The sequence below is a fragment of the Lactuca saligna genome, chromosome 3 (genome assembly GCF_052625555.1).
Source record: "Lactuca saligna cultivar CGN05327 chromosome 3, ASM5262555v1, whole genome shotgun sequence".
NCBI classification, from domain to species: Eukaryota; Viridiplantae; Streptophyta; class Magnoliopsida; order Asterales; family Asteraceae; genus Lactuca; species Lactuca saligna.
Genome location: NC_136419.1, coordinates 39,799,444 through 39,822,672, shown reverse-complemented (window position 1 = coordinate 39,822,672; position 23,229 = coordinate 39,799,444). Strand labels below are relative to the sequence as shown.

Genomic DNA, 23,229 nt, shown 5'->3' with positions numbered 1-23,229 from the left:
ATTATGCTATAACAAATATATATTCCGGTTATCGATTTAATTGGCTCAATATCTTACATTGATAAAACCACATTAATTGATTATAGAGCAACCTTCTAAGAGATAGAATAATTTGGTTCCCATTAAGGTGATTTTGCAACCTTGCCATATGCATCTTAATAAAATACGGATGAAGATCATTTGAATAAGAGAGGAATTGAAATGGATAAGTTAATGTGTGTTATGTTTGATTTACATATGAGAATCTTCAACATATCTTATTCTTATGCCCGCTGGTCAATTCTATATGGAATCAAATTGTGAGATGATGAGATATCGATAGATTGCGCTTCTACAACTTATCGGGCGTTAATGCTTGGGAAGCACAAAGTATGGTCATGACTCTCCAAAGAAAGTGCCTCGATGCCGGTTTGATCATGACAATGTATGTATTTTGAAACATAGAAACGAAGTCATTTTTTGTAATGTCAAACCCAAAAAAAAAAAATTGTCATCTTCGACTACATTGTCATGCAATTATTTCTAAGATTTTCATAGAAGCTCTAAACTTGAAACCAATAGGTTGTTTGCGGTTTAAAAAAAAATAAAAATAAAAAAAGGTATGATTGTTTGGTTATAGAACCCAATTAATGCCATGTGTAGATATATTTGCTTAGCTACTTGCTAATTTTTTTAATATATAGCTTTCGTTCTTATAAAATCCTTCATTTAAATCTTAAATGAATATCTAAAAAGCTAATATATTCATATTTATATTAAGAATAGATGATAATATTCTAAGGATTTATGGTAAATCAGATGATATATGTATAAATTATAATAACTATACAATTTTTTATTTTATTTTTTTAAATAATTCAACGATATATAAAAATGTTCATTGTTGCCATTCTATTCATTTCTTTGTTAATATAATCACAACTTCTCATACATTTGGAACTAATTTACTATTTAAAAAAAAAAAAAAAAAACATATCAGAATACTATGTTTAGTTACCGTCCATGTTCTTACAATTGAATATCTTATTCTGATTATTTCAAATCACATATAATCATTTTATTATAACAAAATCCGAACACCCTTATTACACAAATATAAAAGTATTGTAACACTTGTTCCTGATGTTCAAAAGTCAACTAATCCACATTCCCTCTACCAAATCAATTCGACGACCAAAATGCACAATACAACCTGGAATCAATGCATGTTCATCTAATAATTCATCACATATAAAATCATCTTCATGTATATAAATATGTGATCTCCTTCAACCAAAAAACCCACATCATTCTTCTCACAAAAGCTTTCGACCAAAAGAACACATCAATGGCTCTTGCAATGACGACAAAGATTCTAATGAGCATCGTTGCTACAACGATGCTCATTAAATTGGCACTAGCTGTTGATCACAACGTTGGATGGGATACCTCAACTGACCTCAGTTCGTGGGCTTCATTGGAAACATTTAGAGTAGGCGATAACCTAGGTATGTGTTGTCTTTCTGACTCTAGATTCAATTTGACATGATTTAATCCGTTCATACGCATATAAGTGGTTTTTTTTTCTATTTAACAGGAAAAAATATAAGATATGACTCTTTTCTCATTAAACTTTACTAATTTTTCCCTATTTATTTTTTACTTTCAATTTTCCCAACCATCATTTCATTAACTTTTTTTTAAACATCATTTATTTAAATAATATTTAAGCCAATAATATGAAACGATTGTTCTTGCAGTTTTTAGTTATACACCAAACCACAATGTTTTGGAAGTGTCCAAGGATGACTATGATTCTTGCTCAACAAGTAGTCCAATTTCAAGTAACTCTCTTGCGCCTACTACTATCGCACTATCGGATGAGGGAAGCCGGTATTTCATCTGTGGCACACCTGGCCATTGTGATCAAGGAATGAAGGTTGAGATTAAAACAGTAGCTGCAGCATCGCCAGCACCACCACCAGCCACCACTCCATCATCACCGACACCACCAACAGCCACCACTCCTGCATCTCCGACACCACCAACAGCCACCACTCCTGCATCTCCGACACCACCAGAATCTACTACCCCATCTCCACCATCACCACCGGCTTCTACCACCCCTGGAACACCTGTCCCTGCAAATCCATCACCACCACCTTCATCAGCTGAAACTGTAAAGATGACTGCTGTTTCAATGATGGGTCTAGGACTCCTCATGATGATATAAGATGATGTTTGATTCGTGTTTCTTCTATCCATGATTTCTTTGATGCATCTTGTTGGATTAATTTTATGTATTGTTGTTAGTTAAAGTTTCAAATTAATTACCAAGAGTTGTTGATAAATACATTTTGTTGTTAAGATTCTGTTATTCACTTGTTTATTTAATGATTATAATGTGTAATTTGCAATGCAATTATAATTGATGGTTTCCTATATTGCTTTTGCTGTTGTTTCAAACTGAACGGTATCCAAAAATGATTTTAATTTTAATATATCGAGAATCGTTGTATTTAGATTTCTTTTGAATTGCGAGGATTATTTGACAACTTATTATTTATCCCAATATCCCATCTATATGTCAAGATTATTTATATTTATGTAATATAGACAATACAATACACGTATCGAATATAGGGTTTATAGGGTTTGGCTACATGGCAATGACATGTCATGACTACCTAACAAAAATCGGATGGTGAAGGTTTAATTTGGTAATCTTTAAGGTGCGAAAGGCCCGAACATATCATGTTGCCTATGTGGTCATCAGTGTAATGTGGTCAAACGTAACTAAGAACCCTTTTAAGATAAATTCCAAGTCCTAGTTCTTCCCCTTCGTTTTAATTTATGTGTCGATTTAATTGAAAATATGGTGTTGTCTTATTTTGTACACGTTTGTAACCCCCATTTGATTATCAATATATAAGTTTTGTTTATCCCCTTAGATGCACCCAATCTCACCCGTTGTAGAATTCACCATCAATGTGCTAGTGACTATTGTATTGATTTGCTTGCCATTTAAGTTTTGTATATCACAGTGTGTTCGCTATTCTTGTTATATATTTCTGTTGGATTTTGTGAACACTTTTGTAGTGGTTGGAATATATTTGGATAGCTTTAGGTTGTTATTTGGATCCACCTCGAAACAACAAGTAACTAGGATTGTTCAAAAACAATTGTATTCGAAAAAACGATTCGAAATTATATGATATCCGATATTTTCATATTTAGGTACTAACAATGACAGAGGCAGTAGAGGGTAGTCTAGTGATGCACTCCCAAACACTTCTAATTTATGTATTGCACCTAGTCATATGAAGCCTATAGGTGATTACTAAAAGCTCGGCTATATGTATATAGCCCTATGTTAATGTATCTCATATCAGTACAATGTTATTCCTTATGTGTTTAGTAGCATTCCTTCTTTATAAGGGCTCTCTTATATCTTTATATATATGGTGAAGTCTCCTTTCTCTATAAATGCTCTTTTGAAAGTTAATATATTCCCTAAATTTTTGAAACGTCGTAGACTCCATTTGGAAACCGATAAATTTAATAAACAAGCCTAAACAACCAAAGCTAAATATTAATTCATATTTTGGTAACATGTAAAAATAGAATCCTACAAAATTAACTTCATCCTCCTGCAAAATAAGCTCACTGCCATATCGTATTATGATTTATGAAGTTCTCGTCCACTCTCCACGGCCTACTCCGCCATAAATGTTTCCTAGCTTCTGTTCGCGTATGAGAGAAAGGTAATAAATAAAATTTTCTCCTTTTGCGACAATCAAAGAGGTCAATACATCTTAACTGTTTGAGTACATCTTAATTGTTTCGGCCTTTAATATTGTTGGCATATGGTTAGGAACAAGGTTGTCAAGATCGGGATCCTACCTAGGATCGATTTTGGGTTTGCAAGATCGGGATCGTAAGATCGGGATCGAGATCCTAAGATCCCACAAAATAGAATATAATTTTAATTTATAATATTTAATCATAAAAACTATTTCAAACATTTAGTTTTTCATTCAAAAGTTATAAAAACTTCAAAATATTAGTCATAAGTCACAATAAAAAATGATAAATGGTAGATTGGTAAAGGGTAAAAGGCATAAAGTGGTAAAAAAAATTCATTTGTAAAAAAAAAAAAAAAAAAAAAAAAAAAAAAAAAAAAAAAAAAAAAAAAAAAAAATCAAAGGAAGGTAGGATCGGATCGGATCTCGATCCTACGATCCTACCTACGATCTTACGATCTTACCTGCGATCCTACCCCAAATACGATCCTTTTACGATCCGGATCGTTTTTCATACCTAGGATCATAGGATCGTACGATCCTACGATCAGGATCGCGATTTTGACAACTATGGTTAGGAAGAAAAAGAAAGTCTAACAAACTGGTTGTGAATTTTATTGGGAAACAAAAGCTAAACTACTACTAAGTTCATTTTTATTGTCTTTATTTTATTTGGTTTTACTCTTATTGGTTTTGTTTCTTTATTTTGTTTTCTCAATAATTGTTTGTCATTTGTAAAATACATCTTAAATTTTAATAGGTTAGGATAAGTTTGAAGAAACAAATTTTGTTTTTTTACCTTATAATTTGTCCCTGGATACGAATAGTAGTTTTCTAAAATTTTAGGTATTTAGGATATACGATATATGATATATATTACTTTCTAATATTTTTTTTTTCAAAATGGAATAAAGGGGAGAGTTGGGACTTGGGTATAGTTTATTAACTAAAATTGGGCCTTTTTATTCACTTTTTAAGTCCGAGACTACTAATTTAACTTTATGTTTTATCTAGTTATTTAAAGTAGTGATATGTTATAAAGCGTCACACATTCAAAAAGGAATATAGTGTGAACCTTTTCATGTATTAAAGGTATTCATTTAGTGTCAACCTTTTATGTATTAAAGATATTGATTTTTTTTCATCTTAACTATATTTGTTTAGTAGTTAATTTAAGGTAAAAAGAATCAGAAATTGGTCGACTTAAGAGAAAAAATATCAATAAACTCGATATATTTTGGTTTATGTTTTTCATTAGGAGTAACTAGAAGTTGATGTATTTCACTTCATTAGTTAACTAACAGGAAAAATATTTTGACTTATGGTGTTTATTTTGACTAAATGAATAGAATAATACTTGTTATATAGCTATAAAATAATAAAATAATTAAATAACTTTTTTTTTTGTAATTTTAGGATGTTTTATATACTAGTTCATGTATCAATATCTGTTACTGAATTTTTTTAATATAGTTAATAGCATAAAAATCATTATATTTTGTTATTTTCCAACTTAACCATTAAATTTTTATTTGTATTAAAAACACTCATCCATATTTGAAAAAAAATTATATGGCAACCACCATGACCCGCAAATGTTAGTCAAACAGACAATGCCGCCTTATTTGTTCTATAAAAATCATCAATATTTTCAAAATTTTCAATAGCAACCATTATTGTTTTTTTTTTTTTTATGATTATTTTTATTGGAAAAAGTTACTATATCAAAATTATAATCTTTTTTTCTTCAGAAAAATAGCAACCATATCTATGTCGATGTCAAACTGCAAACTTCAGTTTTTTTTTTTTTTTTTTTAAATCATTCGGTTTCGGTTTTTATAATTAGTTTAACTTTGTTAGGCTGAATTTTTCTAAATTAAATCGTAGAAACCAAAATCAAATGATTTTTCAACAAAAACAAAAAACGAACTTTACGATTTAGCATCATCATATATCTACTAGAAAAGATTCTCCGGCGTTGCCGGAGTCAGAAGGTATTGTTTTGTAAAGTAAAGTAGAATGTTGAATTGCATTGAGATAATCTAATAAAGGAAGATAAACAATGTCATCTAATTACATAAGTAAAGAAATTTAAATCATTATTTCTTGCAATAAATGAGAAAAATAAAGAAATGACCTCACAAATTGAACTTTATTGCCATGTATGGCAGCGATCGCAAACCAATCCGGAAAATATAGACGGTTGTTTTTTGTCCGTTAAATAAAACAATAATTTAAAATAAAAAAGAGAATGTTAAATATGGTAAACCACAGGGACCAATCGTGTAATTTTTTCTAACAATAATAATAATAATGATGAGGGACCATTTTATGCTAAAAGACTAAATACTAATAATATATAATAAAAGTCGATGGTTATGAAAAATTCAAATCAAAGTGAAAGAATTGTTTGTGAACAAAAGCATAAAGGTAAAGAGTTAATGTTATAAGTTGGAGGACCAAAATTGACAAAAAAAAGTGTCACTTTACTGTTAAAATCTTTCATAACTTTAATATATATATATATATATATATATATATATATATATATATATATATATATATATATATATATATATATATGTTATAAAATATGATCAAATAACAATATAAATTATAAAGTAAAGAAAGAAATAAGAGTAGAGAGAACTTTTATTCCAATACTTGTGATGAAATCATCAAACTTTACAATACATAATATTCACTATTTATACTAAATAAAGAAGATGAAAGGTCATGTATGATATGAATGCACATTATAGTGGTGCATAACTACACTCATAAAACTCATAATAATGTTTGTTATAATATTCACTAATTATGGAGAGTAATGGGGAAAATGGAGAATCCAATAGTCATTCACTAAATAATAATTCATAACACTCCCCCTTGAATGACGATTGTATCATGCCTCGTTAAAACCTTAATCGGTAAAACCTCATGGGAAAAACCCTTTATTAAGGAAAAAGAGTACATGATTAATAATAGATATTGGAAACAATTGCCTCGTTAAAAACCTTGTTAAGAAAACCCAGTGGGAAAAACATAACTAAGGAAAAGAGTACAATATGTTTCCAACTCCCCCTGATTAGCACATCACTTGATTTTCTTGAAGCACCGCATAACAATGTTTCTTACCATCTTTTCAAATTTCGATGTAGGAAGTGCTTTAGTAAACCAATCAGGAAAGTTGTTACTGGATTGAATTTTCTAGATGTTGATGTCACACTCTTTTTGAAGATCACGAGTGAAATGAACTTTGGTGATATATGCTTGGTTCTGTCTCCTTTGATAAATCATTCCTTGAATGGAGCTATACAAGTTGTATTATCTTCATATAGTATGGTTGGAACATCCCTGTTAGAAGTTAGACCACAATTCTTGCAAATGTATTGAGTTAAAATTCTTAACCAAATACATTCATGACTTGCCTTATAAATTGCTATAATCTCTGCATGGTTAGAATAAGTAGCAACTAAAGTTTGTTCAACAAAATGACAAGAAATTGTGTTACCTCGAAAAGTGAATAAATAACCAGTTTGGGATCGAGCTTTGTGTGGATCAGATAAATATCCAGCATCTGGATAACTAATTAACTTCACATTTTATGAATTTGATTATTATAAATTCATATCCACTGTACCTCGAAGATATCAAAGAATGTGTTTGACTCTATTCCAATATCTTCTTGTTGGGCAAGAACTATATCTTGCTAATAAGTTTACAGCAAAAGATATATCAGATCTCGTATTATTAGCAAGATACATTAGTGCACCAATAGCACTAAGATATGGTACTTCGGGACCAAGAAGTTTTTCATTTTTTTCACAAGGCCGAAACTGGTCCTTTTTGGCATCTAAATGCCTTACTACCATCGGGGTACTGAATGGATGCGAGTTATCCATATAAAACTTTTTAAGCACCTTTTCTAGATAACTAGATTGATGTACAAAAACTCCATTTTTGGTGTGCTCAATTTGAAGACCCAAATAAAATTTCGTTTTACCAAGATCTTTCATTTCAAATTTTTCTTTCAAACACGAAGTGACATTTTCCAATTCTCCAGGAGATCCAATTATGTTCAAATCATCTACGTAAACAACAATTATCACAAATTCTGATCCGGATCTTTTTATGAATACACATGGGCTTAATGGATCATTTTTATAGCCCTCTTTTAAAAGAAATGTAATAAAACAATTGAAGCACATACGGCCAGATTGTTTCAATCTATACAAAAATTTATTTAATTTTACCAAATATACTTCACGAGAATTAGAAGTTTGTGCTTTTGGCACCTTAAACCCTTCTATGATTTTCATATAAATATCATTTTCAAGTGAACCATATAAATAAGAGGTAAATACATCCATTAGACACATCTCCAGTTTTGCATATATTGTTAAACTTATAAAATAACTGAATGTAATTGCATCAACTACCAGAGAATACGTTTCTTCATAATTGATTTCGGGTCTTTAGGTAAAACCTTGTGCAACAAGTATTGCTTTATATCTCACAACTTCATTTTTCTCGTTTCTTTTGCGCACAAATACCCATTCGTGTCCCACTATTCTTACTCTGTTTGGTGTACGGACTACAGGTCCAAAAACTTTTCGTTGAGTAATAGAATTAAGCTCTTTATTTATTTCATCTTTCCATTTTGGCCAATATTTTCTATTCATACATTACTCAATAGATTTAGGTTCAAGATTCTCATTTTCATTATAATTGCGCGCGGAACATGATATGAAAAATTATCGTCGACGTCTATCTTATTTCGGTTCCATCTTAATCCTGTCATGACATAATTTATTGAGATCTCATCATTTTCATTTTTTCAGGTACCCCGGTTTCTTTTGTTATGTCATTGGGCTCTTCTGGAGCTTCATTAATCTTTTCAAAAGATTCTGTTTTCTCTTTTGGACCATCAATTATATTTGCTCTATTTTGTTTTTGAGGATTTTTATCTTTGGAACCGGTTGGTCTTCCACGCTTCAGGCGTGCCTTTGATTCATTTGCAGTTGTATTTTTTTTCTTCCTTCTGGGATATCAATTCTAACTTGAGTAAGCATAGCTGGTACATGAGACTTTGTTACCCACTTAGGGTCAGTAAATGCTTCTGGCAATTGATTTGCTACATTTAGTAAATGATTTATCTTTGTTATTTCAAGTTCACATTGACTTGAACGAGGATCTAAAACTGAAAGTGACAATTCCTTTCAAGAGATTTTATTTTCCAGCTTCTTTATTTCTCTCCCTAATGTTGGAAAATATGATTCATCAAAATAATAATCATCAAATATAGCTGTAAATAAATCTCCAATTGATGATTTTAAATATTTTACTATAGATGGAGATTCATATCTAACATAAATTCTCATTCTTCTTGAGGACCCATTTTTGTGAAGTGAGGTGGAGAAATGTGTACATAAATTGTACATCCAAACATCCTTGGATGGTAAATATTTGGTTCCTTGCCGTAAACCAGTTGAATAGGGAAGAACTCATGATAACTAGTTGGCATTATGCATATAAGTGATGTTGCATGTAAAATTGCATGCCCCATGTCAATATAGGAAGTTTAGAATGCATTAGTAATGGTCTTGAAATTAATTAAAAGTGTTTGATTAACGACTCAACTAAACCATTTTGTGTATGAACATATGCAACATGATGTTCAATAGTTGCCTAATCGACATGGAATAATCATTAAAAGCTTATGATGTAAATTCTCCAACATTGTCAAGTCAAATTTTCATAATTGGGTAATCGGGAAAATGTGCCCTTAGGTGGATTATTTATGCAAGTAATCTTGCAAAAACCAAATTATGACTAGACAACAAGCACACATGTGACCATCTAGTTAACACGTCAATCAAAACCATAAAATATCTAAATGGTCCACATGGTGTTGGATGAAGTAGTCCATATATATCCTCTTGAATTCTTTGTAAGAAACTAAGACTTTCATACCCAACTTTGTTCAATGATGGACTAGAAATAAATTTTCCTTGAGAGCATGCTACACAATTCATTATCTTGAAAAATCTTCTGGTTTTTCAAGGAATGACCACTTGAATTTTCATTTATTCTACATACCATAATTGATCCGGGATGGCCCAACCGGTCATGCCAAACTAGTAAGGTAATAGCATACCTTTTTTATTTTCAATAACATGAATCATTGTAATATTTTTAATAGCATGAATCATTGTAATATTTGTATAGTACAATCCGGAAGACAATACAAGTAATTTTTACAAAAAAACTTTTCTTATCCGATATCATTTTTGTAATGTTGAGATAATTTTTATTACCATCATTAGTTGTTTCAATAGGATATCCGTTAGACCGAATATCCTTAAAACTTAATAAATTTCTTGGTGATTTTAATAAAAATAATGCATCACCAATTGTAATTATTGCCACTTGTGGTAATACTATTTTAGCTCTTCCAGAGCCTTCATTCTTGGTGATTTAGATGAAAATAATGCATCACTAATTTGTAATTGGTGTCCCTTGTTGTAATATTATATTCGCTCTTCCGGAGCCTTCAATCATTTTTGCATTACTTGTTATTATATTTACATTTGCTTATCTAATTGATAAGTAAGCAAAATACTTTTCATTATTAAAAATGCTATGTGGTATTGCATTGTCTGCAAGAAACATATATTCCTTATTTCTTTTGCGAATATCCATATTTCTTTTCAATAAATAAATAAAATACAAGAAATATTCGACTTAGAGAAATAAAGTCATATTTTATTAATTTGGGAAGATTGTGACATCATCATTTCTCATGAAACGAATACGACATAAAAACATAATAAATGTCATGAAACAAAACTACACATTTATTCTGATCAATCACCATCCATATCACCACTTGTCCCTTCGGGGTAGACAAGAAAATCGACAACATCAAAATGTGTCATTTCTAGTTGATCTTCATGGATATCACTTTGAATAAAATTTGTTTCGATATTTTTCTTTATATTTTAGAGAATCTTGATAAAGATCAACAAAATGCTTTGGTAAGCAGCATGTACAAGATTAATGATCAGTCATTCCACATTAGTGATAAACATTTTCAACCTTTGTTTTTCCTTGACCATGTTTATCATTAGGATGTGGATTTTTGTTATTTTCCAACTTCTGGTGGTTACTTGTAATCTTGTTATTTTTATGATAATCATGATAACCTCCATGACCTCGGTTAGACCCACGACTATTATGATTATGTAATGTTGCATTCACTTCAGGGAATGCACTAGAACCGGTCGGGATTAATTGGTGATTTTTCATCAATAAATCATTGTTTTGTTTAGCCACAAGTAAGCATGAGATTAATTCATATTTATTTTAAACATTTCTCATGATATTGCTACTGCATGAGCATGTTAGTACTATGAAACTGGAGAAAGTTTTCTCTAGCATTGTTTTCCATAATGAAAATAGAAATCAAAATAAAGACTTGTATGTTAAGGAATTGTTAGTTAAGAAATTACATAAAATAAGTTGTAAGCATTGTACATGTAAAATTATAAAAAATACATACCTGAAAATTACAAGAACAATAAGGAAGTAGAGCTTAAGAAAGGGGGACAAGGCGTAGGTAGGAGATGGAGGAGTCAGTGCATATGTCGAAGGTGGGAGGAGCTACTGGAAGAAATCATCTATGGGGGTAATAAGAAGGAAGTCGTGTAGAAGGAGAAGGACATGTATGGACGATTTCTCAGTCAATGTTTTATTTTAGTGAATCGAATAAGATCATTGTGCACTGATTGTAGACTGAGTAAGAGGAGAAACGGATGATACCAAACACACTTATTGGACCGAATCAAAGATAACCTCGTACTGGACCTTGTAAAAGGTCTATCAAATAAGCCCTTAGGAAACAATGTAGTAGTGTGAGTCGATTTAGATTTTAAACAAATAACCACCTTCAAAAAGGAATATGGTGTGAACCTTTTCATGTATTAAAGGCATTCATTTATTGTCGAACTTTTATGTATTAAAGATATTTATTTTTTTTCATTTCATTTTAACTATATTTGCTTAATAGTTAATCTAGGGAAAAAGAATGAGAATTTGGTCGACTTAAGAGAAAAAAAATATCAATAAACTCGCTACATTTTGGTTTATTAGGAGAAAAGTGATGTATTTCACTTCATTTGTTAATTACTATGTGTGAGACATGTATATTATACGAGTTAATTTAAAAAAAAATTAAACATTAAAATGTAAGTAGTAAAACCCTAATTGGATGACTTATGCCTTAAGCAGTCCAAAGAACCTTCTGGATTAAGGATATAGACAAAATCTAAGTGGGCTTCCACTCTAATTCCGTCCCCCCTCAAATCCACATGGATCAACAGCCCAAATCCAATTATCTTATAATTGGCAATACTAGTCCCCTTAGTTTAATTAATCTCTTTTGATCACAAAATCAATTTCTTAACTAATTCTTGATCAATATTAATTAACTAATATCATTTCTCTTTTAATATATTATTCATATAATATATTAATAACCATAATATCCTCTTTCTCCATAAATCATCCTGTCAAGTTGCTTTGGTGAAGGCAACCCAAAAATGATCATGCTAGAACCAGGTCAAGTACATACCAAATATAGTTATGGACTTAGACACTAATCCAACAGTCTCCCACTTGGATAAGTCTAATAACTAAATTTTCAAGTACGACTTCAGGATCCGATTAGCAATCGTAGCTCTCAAAAGCCGTTATCGAACTCTGATCTTATCAGCAACATATTCTTTAGATAAGGGATCGTATAGTCTTCCGTTCTCAAGATAACATGCGGACAATTACATGGAACATAGTCATACTTATTGTCCAACAGTTTGTTTCTCGATCTCTAATTTTTCTGATATGGAACTTAATTGAACACATCAATTTAGTTTCGACCGGTCCCGATACATAAGTCAAACCAAATCATCGAGGGGCCCAAGATATTTCTTTTACACTCTTAGGATAAAAGGAACAGATAAACTTCGACTTATATGCATTTACCATTTACACATCAAATCATGCACAACAATGTGTTTTATAACATCAAGTTACTGATGCGTTTATGCATTATCAATGCACAACCAATTTGCAAAAAATAAATCATATATCTAGGTTTAAAGACTACATGATATTATCGTCTTGCGATCACTCGTGATAAATTCCATGAAGCAATTCCAGCAAGCGTAGGTTTAATCAAATGCTCAAATCTTATTTCATAAGCACTCATGAACGTTGCAGAAAACATTTGATATGTCTAATACACTTTTAGACTGTCTACAAACCTATTCATGACGGTCTTCATTCGTACCTACTTCTAACATATGAATGATTGTGGGTTGTTCGAATAATCTTATTATTCAGGAAGTCAAAACATGCAAACTGAAACAATAGGTAAATAATTAACACAAGACGGTAACTTTACTCATAAATAATACTCTTTTATTTCATCATCAAATGTTAATTACAATTTATCTATTACAAGTTTCAAAACTATCTAATCTTTACTAATATCGTCCTTTAGCCCAATGCTCCTAGCGTGCTGCAAGTGCTTAACCCTACTCAGTCCCTTTGTAAGGGGATCTATTGAGTTATCCTCTGACAATACCCTCTTTACTACGAGGAGTCCCTCTTCTACCCGATGTCTAAGAAAGTAATATTTCATGTCGATATGTTGGGATCTACCATGATCTCTCAGTTCCTTGGTCAATGCAACCGCTCCTTCATTATCACAGAAAATCTACATAGGCTCCTTTATGGTTGGCACAACTCCAAGGTCTCCAATGAAGTTCTTTAACCATATTGTCTCCTTTGATGCTTCACTCGCCGCTATATACTATGATTCGCACGTTGAATCGGCTACGATCTCTTGCTTGGAACATTTCCAAGTCAATGCACCTCCATTCAGGGTAAAGACCCAGCCTGACTGAGATCGATAATTATCTCGGTTTGTCTGAAAGCTAGCGTCACTATACCCTCACACCCTTAAGTCATCACTCCCACTGAGGACTAGAAACCATTCATTGGACCTTCGAAGGTACTTAAGAATATTCTTGACTGCGGTCCAATGTACTCTACCAGGGTTCCCTTGATATCTGGTGACCATGCTCAAAACGAAGGCCACATCAGGGTGAGTACAGGTCATAGCATACATGATCGAGCCAACTGCGGAAGTGTAAGGTACTCAATTCATTTCTTCTATCTCGGCCTCGATACTCGGACTTTGAGTCTTACTCAACTTGGTATTACTTTGGATTGGTAACTCCCCTTTCTTGGAGTTCTACATACTAAAACGCTTTAGTGCCCTGTCCAAGTAAGTATTTTGACTAAGGCCTATTAGTCTTTTACTCTTGTTTCTCAGTATCCTTATTCCCAGAATATAGGCAGCATCTCCGAGGTCCTTCATAGCGAAACACTTCCCAAGCCAAGACTTAACCTCCTGCAAGGTCGGGATGTCGTTTCCTATGAGCAGTATGCCATCGCCATACAGTACGAGGAAGCTAACTATACTCCCACTGGCTTTGACGTGTACACAAGACTCATCATCGCTTCGCAGGAAGCCAAACTCTTTGAATGTCTCATTTAAACAAATATTCCATCTGCGAGATGCTTGTTTCAATCCATAAACGGATTTCTCAAGCTTACACACTCTATTAGGATGCTTCACATCGACAAAACCCTCTGACTGAATCATGTAAACATCCTCAGCTAACTTCCCATTAAGGAAAGTGGTTTTGATGTCCATCTGTCATATTTCATAATCATGAAACGCAGATATGGCTAGCATCACCCTAATAGATTTTACCTTGGCAATCGGTGAGAAGGTCTCATCATAGTCAACCCTTGGAGTTTGAGTAAAGCCCTTCGCAACCAATCACGCCTTATAAGTGTGTACTTTCCCATCCATGTCGGTCTTCTTCTTGAAGATCCACTTGCACCCGACCGTCTTACGACCTGGCACATTGTTAACCAAATTCCATTCTTGGTTGTCATACATAGACTGAATCTCGCCGTCCATGGCCTCTTTCCATTTTGCAGACTCCCGGCCTGCCATGGCTTCCTTGTAGCTATTAGGTTCATCCAAATTTACTAGTGTACTATCACTAATAAACGTATCACCCTCACTTATTATATGAAAACCATATACCATAGGTGGAACAGTAACTCTACTGGAACGTCTAAGAGGTAAGGACTCGACAATCGGCTCAACAGGAGTTTCCTCCTCAAGTTGAGTGCCAGCATTTGAGGTTCCTTCATTGTTCGATTCTTGAAGCTCTTCAAGATCGATTTTTCTCCCACTGTCTCCTTGGCTTATGAGTTCTCGCTCTCAGAAAACCCATCTCCTCGTAACAAAGACAACATTGTCACTTGGTCTATAAAATAGATATCCAAAGGACTTTTGTAAATAGCTGATGAAAATACACCGCTCACTACGAGGTTCAAGCTTGTCATAAGTCTCTCGTCTTACTAAAGCCTCACAACCCCTAACCTTGATATGTGCCAACGAGGGAGCTTTCTCCGTCCACATCTCGTGAGGTGTTTTGGCAACCTTCTTTGTAAGGACTAAGTTAAGGATATGGGCGGTTCTCTAAGGCATTCCCCTAGAATGAGATTGGTAACGAAGCACGACTCATCATGGAATGAACCATGTCTAGCAAGGTTCGATTGCACCTCTCTGCTACACCATTCAACTACGGTGTCCTAGGCGGCGTCAATTGCGAAACAATTCCGCATTCCTTGAGGTATTCGTGGAACTCAAGACTAAGGTACTCTCCACCTCGATCGGATCGAAGCATCTTGATTTTCCTGCCCAACTGATTCTCCACTTCCTGCTTGAACTCTTTGAACTTTTCAAAGGTTTTTTATTTGTGCTTGATTAAGTAGATATACCCATATCTGCTATAATCATCAATTAAAGTCACATACAAGCGGCTCGCATCCTTTGTGGTGGATCTAAAGGGCCCAAGCACATCAGTGTATATGAGATCCAATAAACCCTCACTCCTTTCACAAGAACCAGTGAAGGGTGACTTGGTCATCTTTCCAAGTAAACAAGGCTCGCACACGTCATCTTCCCTAAGATCGAATCAATCCAACACTCCATCCTTTTAGAGTTGGGCTATGAGCTTCTTGTTAACATGTCCAATACGACAATGGCGCAAGCATGCTTTATCTAAACTATTGGAAGAATCGATACACAACACATCATTTCCTAAATTGTTTACAACCATCACAGTTTCATATATTCAAGTACAAGGCAATGCTTCAAAATAGAAAACACCATTAAACAAAGCATTAATAGAACCTTTTTCATTATCAAACAAAAATCTTAATCCTTATTTATATAAACCATGAAAAGAAATGATGTTTCTTGCCATTTCAGACGAATAGCAACAATTATTCAAATCTAGTCCTAATCCATTACTAAGCACTAAGGAGTAAACTCCAATCCTGTTGACATGCGACACTCTTCTGTTCCCCGTGATCAAGTTATCTTCCCATGCTCCAGATCCATATTTCTTCTTAGGCCCTGCAAATCAGAACAAATGTGAAAACCACACCCTATATCGAAAACCCAAGAAATAGCATGCGGTGAATCATTAGATTCAATAGAAAAAATACATACGAAGGAAGGCTTGATCTTTTCATCCTTGATATCTTGTAGATATTTCAGGCAGCTTCGTTTCCAATACCCTTTGACATGACAGTGGTAGCACTCTGCATCCTTCAGGTTTGAGGTGGGTGCAGTAGGATCAACTTTGGTTCCACTAGAAGAGGTGCTATCATGCGACTTTCCCTTATGGTGGCTTTTTGAAGGAGCCTTCCTCTTCTTACCCTTCCCTTGCCCAATAGCCAAGACCGGGGCAGCAGTAGCTGTAGGAATTGGTGCAACGGATTTGTCCTTGAGGTTGCTCTCAGCAGTCCTCAACAGGCCTTGAAGCTTGCTCAATGTGACCTCCTATTTATTCATGTGGTAGGTCATGTGGAACTGGTTGTATTAAGGAGGCAAGAAGTGAAGAATAATATCAATCGCCAACTCCTCATCGAAGTTAACATTGAACTTCTGCAGGCGGTTAACATATCTCTGCATTTTCTGCAGATGAGCAGTGACAGACTCTTCGTCCCTCATCTTGGTCGTGATCATCGAAGTGATGATCTCGTACCTCTCCTGTCTGGCACTTTGGTGGTACCTGTCTAGTAAATCCTGGTGCATTGTATAAGAATAAAAGTCCTCATAGGACTTTTAGACTTCAGTAGTCATGGTCGCGAGCATGATGCAATAGACTTTCGTGGTATCATGCTCATGGGCCTTAAAGGCAGCGATCTCCTTGGGAGTAGCAGTCTTACCACCCACCTTTTTCAGCTCCTTATCGAGGACATGCTCCTTGTCCTCATAGAGGGTGACCATCCGTATGTTGTGGATCCAATCATTAAAATTGTTTTCGTCGAAGATCACCCTCCCACAAAAATTCATGAGTGAGAATAAGCCGGAAGAGTTTGAGCTGGAAGCATTGTTGTTCGGGTTAGACATCTAAAAAGAAAAACGACAATTTTTTATTAGATAAGAATCCCCAATCAAACACCCAAATGAGAAATTAGGGCTAGGATCCAACAACATTATTCACAATTTAGAAGAGGGATGTCGTAATCTAAACAACAAATAATTTGAAGGTTAGTGAATGACGATTCACTAATTTACACCATGAAAAACAAAAGCAATTAAGTTTTAGATGTTTTGAAACTCCTAGATCTTTTGAGATTCATTGACCTTTTCAATGACATGTTTAAATCTCGATATGCCCTTTAAGTTTGTGACTGGGATACCGAGGATCATAAACAATGGGTGAATAACCATACAAATGTACTTGGTGCTCTCGATGTTACAGTTACCTAATCAATGTGCCGGTTAGCCACACACGCTCCATTGATCTATGACAAACATCGAGTAACCCTTTGCCACCTTTACTAGACCCAAATTAGTGTTTCGGTTAACCATACACGCTCCATTAACGTCTTGGTAAAGGTACAAAGTGTAATTTCATGGAATAGCATCATTTTCACATTTTGTCTAAAGTAACTAAGATTGGGAATTTTATAAAAAACATCTAGTTCCATTATTAATCATTATACTTTTAATGAGGAATTAGTTGCCCTATCCTACCCGTTCGACTAACGACCCTCCACCAATCAAGGAAACGGTGGTGAGAGTGAACACCCATTAAACTGTCATTTTATAGGCAGCAACCTTATACCCCTTTATAGATTGGCTTCGTGAATGAGGTTTACTAACGGTATGACTAGCATTTATCTTATACATATATAATAATTGTTCTGATAATATTATATGGTATAGGGTTGAATTTTAAACTTGTAAAATTCTAGGGTTTGGAATTTAATTATTTCAACATTAAACTTTTAATCAAAAATTTAAATTCCAAAACTTGAGGGTAAATTTTGAAACATTTCGAAACTATCTAGATCAAAATTCAAATAATATAATTAAACAATTAATTGGTAATTATCTAATTTTGACATAATCAAATTTAATGCAAGATAATTGATCAAATAATTCAAATAATTAAGGTTTATCATATAATACAATAATTATCTAATTAGTTGATAAATTTCTTTTATTTTGACAAGGATAATCACATGGAATCAATAAAAATCGGATTTTGTCAATTAAATTTTTTTTTGGTAATTATCCCAAGTCAAAATAAGTCAAAATCTCGAATATCCATCTGTCTGATACCCCGACTCGTCGAGTCCCTTGCAGAACTCGTTAAGTTCATCTGACTCATCGAGCTCAACTTAGGACTCGACGAGTCTATCAGGTAGAAGGCAGAAAAAAACGATTTCAAGCAATGAATTAACACACAATGCATCAAATAAAATAGAAACCAAGCAAAACTCTGATACCACTGACGGGTTTGGAGCAAAGGACATTTCTATGTGCACATGCAAAACCCTAAATATTTGGATCTTGGTTTCTGTATTGTATATGCAAATAATCGAAAGTTTGTAAACCCTAATCTAGCATACTATAAAAAATCGAAATCTATAACTATAACAAGTTTAGATGATTACCTTTTGATAGTAGCAAGAGTCTTCAACTTCAAGAGCTTAGTATCACAAGTGTAACACCTCCAATGGCTTACAAACACCAATGCAAGAAGATGATCTTTGAAGAAAGGGAATGGAGGCACAAAATCGGCTCTGAGGAGTCTCAGGGTTTCAAGTGGCTGATTTATGATGCCCTAAGGGTTCCTTATATAGTGATGCTGCTGGGGTTTCAGCCAAAACCCTAATTGGATGACTTATGCCTTAAGCATTCCAAAGAACCTTCTGGAATAAGGCTATAGACGAAATCTAAGTGGGATTCCACTCCAATTTCGTCCCCCCTCATATCCACAAGGATCAACAGCCCAAATCCAATTATCTTATAATTGGCAATATCAATCCTCTTAGTTCAATTAATCTCTTTTGATCACAAAATCAATTTCTTAACTAATTCTTGATCAATATTAATTAACTAATATGATTTTTTTTAATATATTATTCATATAATATATTAATAACCATAATATTCTCTCTCCATAAATCATCATGTCAAGTTGTTTTGGTAAAGGCAACCCAAAATGACCATGCTAGAATCGGATCAAGTACAAATTAAATATAATTATGGGCTTAGACACTAATCCAACAATATTAGCATATTTTGTGGTGTTGCTTTGCACATCAATTTGATTTTTGACACAAGTTGTTGGTCTCGCTATCAAGTTCATGTATATTTGTTAGCATACATTTGAAATGTAATAGAAGACATTTCGAGGCTATTGAAACTCTAGTTTATATGTTGAATCTTGGTGTTTATTAGATTTTTTTGTGATTTGATGGGTCCTCTTGAATTTGCCTTTCCAATTGATAGATATTATCTTTTTCGCCTTCTAAATTTTTGTTAAACCTTTGTAGGATTGTCACTAGGTGATACCCGAGGTTGCATTCCTTGGTTGTTTGTTTGTCGATGGTAAATAAAAATTCTTTAATGGATTTGGAGCAACGAGGATTTGTTATGCTTGATCTACTCTTATTAGTAGGTTGGGTTATTTGTTTGCCTTTGATTGTTCTAGATTACACTTATACAAATGCAATTTATTATTGATAATGTTTGTCACTCAACTCCACAACAAAGACATGTACACATCTTGTAACATCTTATGGTTGCTATGCGCAAGTTTGGTATCACTCAAAGGATGATCTATGAATTTTTTATTACTATTTTTTTTTTTTACAAATTTGTTTGAAGATAATTCATATCCGTTCAATCATTTGACCTTGAAAGATATTTGTTCCAAAAGGCATTTCGAGGGGGGAGATATTTCATTATGTGATAGATTTTTTATGTTTTATTTTCTATTAACCTTACATAAAAATTGGTAAAAGAAATGAGTTATTAAATTTCAAATGCACGCCATCATTAATTACTTTTGCTTTACAAGATTGTTTTTATATTGTCAACCATAAATGATGAATTCAATCACTTTTTTCATAAATAAAATTCTACGGAGGTAAACACCAAGTCAAAGAAAATAATCTAATATCATTCGATGTTTTCAAAATATTTATGTAAATGGAAATTCTATTAAAGTGGCGCTTATTATATTTTCAGATTATTTTTAATTATATGTTGAAATAAGAATTTAATCAATCACATCAGTAAGAACATATTTTGCATTGAAGTCGATGGAGTAAATTCTCATCAACAAAAACGGTGATAATTCCAATGTAATGCGATTTCAGATTTCTCTATACACAAATTCGAAACAAGGAATCTGATAATCCAATCGCTTAACCAAAGAACAAATTCATCAACATTTCAAAGTCAAATCGTTAAAATAAGCAAGAGAATTAGAATTTCTGAATTTCATGATCAATATCAATGTAAGATTTCTAAAAATAAATAATAAAAATAAACGAATAATTCATATGAAGATGGAGACAATTAAGACGAATTCATTGGACCTGGAGACACCTGAACTGGGCTCGGTGGACTAAATGCCTGCGGAGGCGCAGCCGTAACTGCAGCAGGAGGAGTAACTACAGAAACTGGTGGAGGAAGCTGCGGTGATGGATTACTAACCGCTGCAGATGGCGGTTGTGATAGAGAGGTATCCGGTGGCGATGGTGGTGGCAGAGAGGTTTCCGGTGGAGATGGTGGTGGCAGAGAGGTTTCCGGTGGCGATGGTGGTTGCAGAGAGGTTTCCGGTGGTGGTGGTGGAGGTGATGCGTTGGAATTAACGGTAGGATCGGATGGATTGGATGTACTAGGATTAGGTAAGGAAGGGAAAGGAAGTTGTAACGGCGGCGGAGGAGAGTACTCCGACAGCGAGCAAGACTCGCCGGAGCATTTATGAGATTTGGGATGAGTATTGTGGCCGACGATGCCGAATCCGATGACGAGACCAGAGACAACTATTACGGCAATGAAGAAGATGAAGATCTTCGTTGCTTTACCTACATAACACATTATTACTTGTTTCAATCTCTACTGAATTTGCAGAAACTCGGAAGAAATAAAAATGGCGGAATTCGGCTTGTTATCACTCATGGCTTGAATGGTGGGATTTATTCCAAGGTTGAAATTGATAAGTTCAGAAGAAAGTACAGTTATTAATGCGTATTGTACAAGATTCGAAGGCACGGTGGTTTGGATTTGGAAATTTGGTTACAGACAAATTATGATTGCTAAAAAGGGTGGTGTGCTGGCTTTAGTGTTAGCACGTGAAGCCAATTTAGGTTTTCTCGGTGGAGGCATCGGTTAGCCCCCCGTGACACCGTGACTATCAAAATTGTTGGAGTCTAATTTTCCAAAAAGTTTATATAATTTGCGACTTTTACATAATTTTAACATCTAATTTTCAAAAAGATTTTGCATGAAGACTTTCACTATAAATTCATAGTCATGTCATGTATCAAATCATTATAGAGATAAATCTTTTTATGGAGCTCATTTAAAACACACACATGTGTAGATGAATGTACCAAACTTATGTATAATCAAATCGTATGTCATCTATCTGCATTTATATCATTTTATGGAGCTCATTTAACCCTATTGGAATGCGTAAAGTTTAATAAGTTCACGAGTTAAAATAAGATAAACTTCATAGCGAGTGAAGTTTTGGGTGCAACAAGTTGATTCTTTCATTGATTTTTGTTTGTATGGGCCTATGGGGGGCAAAATTTTGGGTGCCAAGAGGTCGACTTGGTATTCTTGAGGTTCCCGACCAAAGAGTTGACTGACATTTAGGTTGTGGAGAATGGTCACCACCAACCTACTGAAAAAGCGTAGTCACATTTATGTTACGTCAGCTTCACCACCAATCAACTAGATATTGGAAATGGTTACCACTTCATAATTTTTTTATGATTAAATTAAATAAAAACATAATTTAAAACATAATAAAATATTTTTTATTAAATGAAACCATATTACATTAATTAAAAAACATAGAAAATTAAACCTAAAAAAATAGAAAACTAAAGCTAAATTACTAAAACAACATAAAAAAACATAACATAGAAAATTAAACCTAAATTACTAAAAAAACTTAAAATTATAAAAAATTAAACCTAAATTACTAAAAAAATAAAAACATAGAATCTAGTTGTGATACTTTTCAAGAACTTGTTGTTGAATTTTAAAAAATGCACCTAAATTTTCCGGGTCGATATTCAATTATATGTAACTAAGATTTGCAAATGAATCATTTGTAGTGTTTAGGATGTTTGTAGTGGGTGGTGTGTTTTGATTTGGATCCATATGTTGAAGAAAATAAAGAAAATGGAAAGAAATTGTGTGTTTTTGTAGTGTAAAATGTATGTAAAATACGTATTATTTATAGTTGTAATATTTGTTTTTTAAATTGAAAATGAAAGAACTTTTTTTTGGTCCGCACTAGAAAACGAAAAAGAGACAAAGAAAGCAATCAAAAATATATTGTCAACCCTTTCTTCTTCTTAATTGGTTGTCTTCGCGCGTCTTACCAGCCACGTCACAACCAAGCCACCGGACATCGGGACGGTGTTCACGCCTGACTTGGATGTCCAAGTCAGCATCAATCGTTTACATCCTCCACTCCTCATAGTCTTATAGTAGGATCGATTAAGGAGTGAATGGTTTCAATGGGTAACAATCCATTTGATTTGCACCGCATTTTATTAATCAATAATGGATGTTTTGACTTGTTTTGGGGCGGCAGTTTCCTTGGATTAAGCAAAATGGCAAACTAGAAGTGATTAAGTGTTAGATCAATCAATGTTTTCACAATGTTTAATTGATCAAGAAATAGACGTTCAAGAAAAAAGGCACTGGGTCAGAGGAATGCAAATTAAGATGTTTAATAGA

General features: G+C 33.5%; 1 protein-coding gene across 1 annotated transcript; it reads left to right on the top strand.

Moving 5' to 3' along the window:
• The first annotated feature begins 1,265 nt into the window (after positions 1–1,265).
• Positions 1,266–2,445, top strand: LOC145035749 (uclacyanin 1-like). The gene is made up of 2 exons (XM_078984250.1): positions 1,266–1,487; positions 1,740–2,445. Exons 1-2 carry the CDS (start codon positions 1,328–1,330, stop codon positions 2,210–2,212), a joined length of 633 nt encoding a protein of 210 aa, XP_078840376.1. The 5' UTR covers positions 1,266–1,327; the 3' UTR covers positions 2,213–2,445.
• Positions 2,446–23,229: the final 20,784 nt, after the last annotated feature.

Coding starts and splice junctions, on each gene's coding strand:
- LOC145035749 (XM_078984250.1), top strand. CDS start 1,328: ATGGCTCTTGCAATGACGACAAAGATTCTAATGAGCATCGTTGCTACA. Junction 1,488..1,739: donor TAGAGTAGGCGATAACCTAG/GTATGTGTTGTC, acceptor TTGTTCTTGCAG/TTTTTAGTTATACACCAAAC.